The sequence below is a fragment of the Nicotiana tabacum genome, chromosome 17, assembly GCF_000715075.1.
Source record: "Nicotiana tabacum cultivar K326 chromosome 17, ASM71507v2, whole genome shotgun sequence".
Taxonomy (NCBI): Eukaryota; Viridiplantae; Streptophyta; class Magnoliopsida; order Solanales; family Solanaceae; genus Nicotiana; species Nicotiana tabacum.
In genome coordinates, this window is record NC_134096.1 from 125,145,526 (window position 1) to 125,153,096 (window position 7,571).

The window sequence follows — 7,571 nt, forward strand, 5'->3', positions numbered from 1 at the left end:
AACTTTTGGGACTGTATGGGAGAAGTCTACTCCCGTAACTTTCCCTTTGTTGTTACCTGTAGTTGGAACGGAAGTTGCGACGTTTTCAGTTACGTCTTCCTCCGGGGGTTTAGAAGAGGAAGGTACGGAAGGAACAATAGTCCTTCTTCTAAAGGAACTAGTTCTGCTCGAGAGATTAGAACTTGATCCTAAGAATTTTAGATCAATAGATCCATCAGGGAATTGAATTACCTGTTCTATCTGGGATCTTTCAAGATTCGAAGTAGAAGGTTGGGTTATGGCATCGAAGTGCCACTCATCACTTGTAAGTATATCATTCCAATTAAGGAGTCTGGGAACAAATACCGTGTTATGATCAGTATTTGCTTCCATTAACATGGTGACTCCTTTGACACTTTCCACTCGAGCTTTTGGTGCTAGAGAAGTGTCCATGAGTCTGTAATAGACTCTGTAAATGATAGCACTTCACGAGTATTTATCTTGCTATTCATATTCTTGGTTTTGACGTTTAAGGTCAAAGTATCCATGACATTAGGGTCATTGATATCTACCGAGAAGTTAGGATAGCAGTTAAATTATACCGGGCCATTGGCTAGGTTACTTTGGAGGACTCCTAAGAGAGAGTCGTCGAAGTTTAAGAGACGATCATCTTTTAGTATAACACAGATTGGTACATCTAAACCTTTTCTAAAGAGAGGTTTAACAGCAATCTGAACTAAACCAATATGCAAGTAATTGAATTGACGTTTATATCTATTCAGATCTTGCTCAGAAAGTAGTTTAATAATTTCTAAAGAATTATTAATAGCAATAGTGGACTCATAGGTCTTAATATTATGCTTCTTAATGAAACTGAAATTTTCTAATTCATAAATCTTTTTAAAAGGTTCATTGGGGATATTCCAATTTTGTAAGACCTCTCCCCTCTGTACTATTCTAATATTTTCCGCTGCAATGTTTATAATGTTGAATCAATAAAACTCTTGTAAGTTTTTGTTTTAAGGGCTTTTATTTATACTGTCTTTAAAAGTTTTAATACTGCACTTCGTTCCGTCCTCACTTGGTATCAGAGCCATGTTGGCAGTATGCGTACTTAGTATGAGCAGCTAAGTACATATACTGTCTAGGGCATGGCAAAAATACTTTCAGATATGTTATTTTAAACCATATATATGTATATCTTACATACAGTTCTTTTATCTCTGGTTTTAATTTGCTTCAAAGTTATCGTATGAGGTGGTTATTTTCTCTATAAGTATGAAGTCACCGATTAATATCCGGTTCAGACGTTGGCAAGCCTGATTGAGATAGGTCGTTGTTGCCGAGGTAGGCGTTTAGACCTTGCTAGGTGTTCCCGTCGCTAAGATGACTTTAGAGAAAAGGATGTAAAACCAAGAAGACATTACTGAGAAGCCATTAGATCTAAGAGATTAAGGTACTGTATCCTATTATACATATATACTGTTTAATTATACGTATTGAATAGTTATTTTTAGCCCTATAAGCCCCTAGACTGTATTTTCAAAGTATGAATCAAAACCAGCATGTTTTGAATAATGTTAATTTATCTTCTGCAGCAACTAAGATTGCTAAATTAGAAACTGATTTACAAAATTGGAATATCCCCAATGAACCTTTTAAAAAGATTTATGAATTAGGAAATTTCAGTTTCATTAAGAAGCATAATATTAAGACCTGTGAGTCCACTATTGCTATTAATAATTCTTTAGAAATTATTAAACTACTTTCTGAGCAAGATCTGAATAGATATAAACGTCAATTCAATTACTTGCATATTGGTTTAGTTCAGATTGCTGTTAAACCTCTCTTTAGAAAAGGTTTAGATGTACCAATCTGTGTTATACTAAGAGATGCCCGTCTCTTAAACTTCGACGACTCTCTCTTAGGAGTCCTCCAAAGTAATCTAGCCAATGGCCCGGTATACTTTAACTGCTATCCTAACTTCTCGGTAGATATCAATGACCCTAATGTCATGGATACTTTGACCTTAAACGTCAAAACCAAGAATATGAATAGCAAGATAAATACTCGTGAAGTAGCTATCATTCACAGAGTCTATTACAGACTCATGGACACTACTCTAGCACCAAAAGCTCGAGTGGAAAGTGTCAAAGGAGTCACCATGTTAATGGAAGCAAATACTGATCATAACACGGTATTTGTTCCCAGACTCCTTAATTGGAATGATATACTTACAAGTGATGAGTGGAACTTCGATGCCACAACCCAACTTTCTACTTCGAATCTTGAAAGATCCCAGATAGAACAGGTAATTCAATTCCCTGATGGATCTATTGATCTAAAATTCTTAGGATCAAGTTCTAATCTCTCGAGCAGAACTAGTTCCTTTAGAAGAAGGACTACTGTTCATTCCGTACCTTCTTCTTCTAAAACCTTGGAGGAAGACGTAACTGAAAACGTCGCAACTTCCGTTCCAACTACAGGTAACAACAAAGGAAAAGTTACGGGAGTAGACTTCTCCCATACAGTCCCAAAGGTTTATTACCAAAATCATCCTGCTAGTCCAACCCCTAGCGATATGTATCCTCCTCAGGAAGAAGTCCCTGAATATATCAAAATGATCATATCTGGTGATCCATATATCCTAGACCAGAAGAAGATCGACCAACAGTGGTCTCATCCTGATAACATACCTAAAAGAAAATGGTATGTTGCCACTTATTCTCTTGAACAGAGAAACGACTTCAGAGATTGCTGGATATCAGACATGAAAAGAATGAGATGTGAAATCGATTTCTTTAAATGGTTTGAAATATCTGGTAAATATGAACACCAGAAGGACTGACTGCAAGTCCTTATTAACAAATAGTACACAGCCAACAACAAGGTTGTTGAATCTGTCACTCCTCCTCTAGAAGGAATAAAAATCCCAGTTTCAAACGTTGTTATCTCTGCTTCTCCTTTTAAAATCAAAAGCGAGAAACCAACAAATATAGTTGCTTGTTCTGATCTCGATCGAGTTATTGAACAAAATAATTACTCGAATTAACTCCTTCATGTCATTTCTAGACAAATAGAAGACTCCAAAGAAAAGTCTTTATTCAGTGGAAAGCCAAACTTTTCACAACCCAGTTCAAGTCAGAACATTGAATCAAACCCAGGCTTCAAAATCACTGAGTTTTCTAAGGACAAATATCCAAAACTCAAAGATTCCTTTGAAGTCAGTGGTGATGTCCTTGACAAAATCAACAGACAGTTGGCTGATCTTAATATTTCTAAGGAGAAACCCAAAGATGGTAAAATATCTACCATCCAGGAAAAGGAAGATCTCCTCCATAGACTTACAAATGAACGCTTTCATAATTACAAAAATTATCATAAGCGTCCCTCGTTTCCAGATATCCAATACGAGGAAAATCATTTTCTTGCCTCTACTTCTCACGAAGGAAGAAGCATTATTGAATGGAACATTGATGCTCTAGCAGAGCACCAAATATACCATAAACTCCATGAGATGGGAGTTTGCATTACAGCTTACAAGATAAGAGGATCTTCTGATAAAGAAGCCGCCTCTATGATTGTAGCTGGATTCAATGGCATGTTAAAACATTGGTGAGATAATTATTTCACTGATGATGTTAGACAAGCTATCTATTCCGCTATGGCTGTTGAAACCGTAGTCAAATCAGAAGGAACCTCCTCCTCTGCTATGGTTATAGGTGGGACAGTTACTCCTATAGAAACTACCTCACAAATAACTAGAGAAGATGCTTGTGCCACCCTTCTCTACCACATAGCAAAACACTTCATCGGAGAGCCAAAACTCTTCCAAGATAGGAGTTTACAAATTCTGAATAATCTATCTTGTCCATCTTTAGATGACTTTATCTGGTATAAAAACCAATTCATTAGCAAGGTTATGATTAAACCTGACTGTCATCTAGACTTCTGGAAAGAACGCTTCATCAGCGGTCTTCCTCCTTTATTTGCTAGCAAAGTCCGAACCAAAATCCAGGATCATTGTGAAGGTAAAATTCCTTACCATCAGATGACCTATGGTGACATTGTTAGCATCATCAACGTTGTAGGGCTCGAACTCTGCACTGACATCAAGTTTAAAAATCAGCTCAAAAAAGAGCAACACTCCTCTAGAAGAGAATTAGGAAGCTTCTGTCAAGACTTCGGTTACACAAACATAGTCACTCCTTCTACTAATTCTTCCAAGAAGGACAAGGCTTACAGGTCTTCCAAAAAGACCCGTCGCCACAAATCTAGGAGAAATTTTGATGATCCTCCTAGAAAGAAATCTAAATTCCGAAGACCTTCGAAGTCTTCCAAAACCAAAGATGTTTGTTGGAACTGTGGTAAAACCGGTCACAGGGCCAACCAGTGCAAGTCAGATAGAAAGAAGAAGAAGATCAATCTTCTAGAAATCAGTGAAGATACCAAAAAGGAACTCTTCTCTATCTTAGAACAACCCAACTCAGATTCTTCTCCTGACTACTCCTCAGATGAGTATAGCGATGAAGATGATATCAACATCGCCTATAACTCTGAATCAAGCCAATCTGGTAGTGAATGCCATTGTTCTGGAGCTTTTTGTACTTGCGATAAAACTCAGGTTTCTATCAAAGTACTTACGGATAGCTCCAAAGAAGCTCTGTTTGATGTTGTCCAACACATCACAGATGATGAGACTAGGAAAAAGTACTTGATTGAACTCAAGAATCTTATTCTTACTCATCAAGATGACAGACCTAAGCCTAGGTCAGTTGTTGAACCATTCAGCATGGAGCAAGTTATGGCTCGCTTCGATAAACCAGCTGAACCTTCAATTTCTGATTTGAGACATGAAGTCTCAGAACTTAAAAATGAAATCAGAGATATTAAATCTAGGCTTGGAAAAGTTGAGGTTGATATCTTAACAGAGCAGGTTCTCAAGCAAGCTAAGACTTATGAATATAAGTCAGAAAATGAAGAAGAACCTAGTCCCCGTCAAAGTGAGTGTCATTCTGAGAATGAAGACTCTATCGACCTTCGTCTTACCAAAGATAAGACTTCATCGTCTCAAGCTCCCGGCCTTACGGTAATTACGAGTATCAAACCTCAGAGTTACCATATTCCTATCAAGATCGTTATTAGCAAACATTTCGCTATTAACAAAATCGCTTTACTTGATAGTGGTGCAGATCGTAACTGCATCATGAAAGGTAATGTTCCAACTCAGTACTTAGAAATAAGTACTTCTAAATTATACTCCGCTACAGTAGAACAACTTCGTATTAATTATAAGCTTTCAAAAGCTCATATTTGTAAATATGATATTTGCTTGACAAATGATTTTATTATTACTGAAGATATTAATGAAGATATCATTCTAGGAATTCCTTTTATCACTCAGATAAAACCTTTTATTACTGGTTTAGACAGTATTTCTACAAAAATTCTAGGAAAAGAACTGCATTTTCCCTTTGTTAAAACCCTTTCACAAGATGAAAGTGATTTTATTAGAAAAAACACTGTTTTTCATATAAACAAACTGTCTCAGTATGTCACCTTCTTAAAGGATGAAATAAGGATTAAGAAAATCGAACAGATTTTAAAAACCCCGGAGATAGTTACTAAAATAGCTAATCTTCAAAACAATTTTGAAAAAGAAATATGTTCTGATTTTCCTAACGCTTTTTGGGAAAGAAAAAAGCACTTAGTTGAACTCCCCTACATTGAAGGATTCAATGAACAAGTTATCTCCACCAAGGCAAGACCTATTCAAATGAATCAATTATGAAATTATGGAAATCTGCAAAAATGAGATTTCAAATCTCCTCAAAAACAACATTATTTGTCCCTCTAAATCTCTGTGGAGTTGTTCTGCATTTTATGTTAATAAGAGTGCAGAGAAAGAGAGAGGTGCCCCACGATTAGTTATAAACTATAAACCATTGAATGCTGTTCTTAAATGGATCAGATATCCCATCCCTAACAAAAGAGATCTTCTGAAAAGAACTTACAAAGCCAATATTTACAGTAAGTTCGATATGAAATCTGGTTTCTGGCAAATTCAAGTAGCTGAGAAAGACAGATACAAAACAGCATTTAATGTTCCCTTCGGTCAATACGAATGGAATGTGATGCCGTTTGGGCTCAAGAATGCCCCATCCGAGTTTCAGAATATCATGAACTCCAGTTTTAATGATTACAGTTATATGTCTATAGTTTATATAGATGATGTGCTTATATTTTCTGATAACATAGATTCTCACTTCAAGCATCTCAACACCTTCCTGAAAGTTGTTAAGAGAAACAGTTTGGTAGTTAGTGACCAGAAGATCAAACTCTTCCAAACCTCTATTAGATTCTTAGGTCACAACCTTTACCAAGGATCTTACAAACCAATTTGCAGAGCCATAGAGTTCTCGTCTAAGTTCCCTAATGAGATTACTGATAAAACTCAACTACAGAGATTCTTAGGAAGCCTCAATTACGTTATTGATTTTATCCCCAACATTAAACAGGTCTGTGAACCTCTTTATAAAAGACTTAGAAAGAATCCTATCCCGTAGAGTCAAGAACAAACACAGTCTGTCATTCAAGTCAAAAAACTTGTACAAAACCTTCCTTGCTTAGGAATCCCTAACCCAGAAGCTTCTATGATAGTTGAGACAGATGCTTCAGATGTTGGTTACGGAGGTATCCTTAAACAAAATATTTCCGTTGAGTCTTCTGAACAATTAGTTCGTTTTACTTCAGGAATCTGGAATTCCGCTCAGAAAAATTATTCTACTATTAAGAAAGAAGTTTTGTCTATAGTGCTATGTATCACTAAATTTCAAGACGATCTTACTAATAAGGAATTCTTGGTTAGAGTAGACTGTAAGTCTGCTAAAGAAATTTTACAAAAAGATGTCAAAAATCTGGTTTCTAAACAGATATTTGCTAGATGGCAAGCTCTACTGCCTAGCTTTGATTTCAAAATCGAATTTATCAAAGGTGAAGAAAACTCTTTACCTGATTTTCTAACAAGAGAATTTTTATAGGGAAAAAATAAGGCCCTTCAGACCTAACGCTCCTTCCAAAGGAAAGGAGATCAGCAAACCTCAAATGGCTAGACCATTTGTCCCTCTTTCCATTACTCCTACCAAAACATCAGCCCTTCAAAGGCCACAACTTGCTTTCCAAAATCGGTATACATCTCTAGCTGAATACCCTAAATTACCAGCACCAATTCCAGTTCCCTCAGAGAAACTTACCAATCCCCAACCAAAGCCTTTAGAAAAAGGATCAGCATCTAGTTCTACTGTTCAGACAAAAGAGAGCTACGCCATGAATGTCCCAGAGACTTTTGCAGAAGCAGTTAATCCTTCTATTAAGAAGAAACCTCAAGAAGATCTTCAGAAAGAAGAAAAATTCGAATATATTACCCTCCAGGTATTACCTATTCTAGCTCTAGACAAAGAGTATGAAGGTCTCAGATTAGAAGACCTAATCAAGCCATGTTACACGGATTTCAATTTTGTGGACACCGAAAGTCCATACAAGACGAGGAGATTTTACGAAGCCATCCTTATTGATACAGACTCCATTGAAGT

At 36.5% G+C, this 7,571-nt stretch overlaps 1 protein-coding gene across 1 annotated transcript; it reads right to left on the minus strand.

Annotated features, from left to right (window-relative positions):
* Window positions 1-575: 575 nt before the first annotated feature.
* LOC142172095 (uncharacterized) lies at window positions 576-1,076 on the minus strand. Its single transcript, XM_075235867.1, has 2 exons — window positions 1,040-1,076; window positions 576-949 (listed from the first exon to the last, which is right to left on the minus strand). Exons 1-2 carry the CDS (start codon window positions 1,074-1,076, stop codon window positions 576-578), a joined length of 411 nt encoding a protein of 136 aa, XP_075091968.1.
* Between the last annotated feature and the right edge of the window lie 6,495 nt (window positions 1,077-7,571).

Coding starts and splice junctions, on each gene's coding strand:
- LOC142172095 (XM_075235867.1), bottom strand. CDS start 1,076: ATGGCTCTGATACCAAGTGAGGACGGAACGAAGTGCA. Junction 950..1,039: donor TGAGGACGGAACGAAGTGCA/GTATTAAAACTT, acceptor TAAACATTGCAG/CGGAAAATATTAGAATAGTA.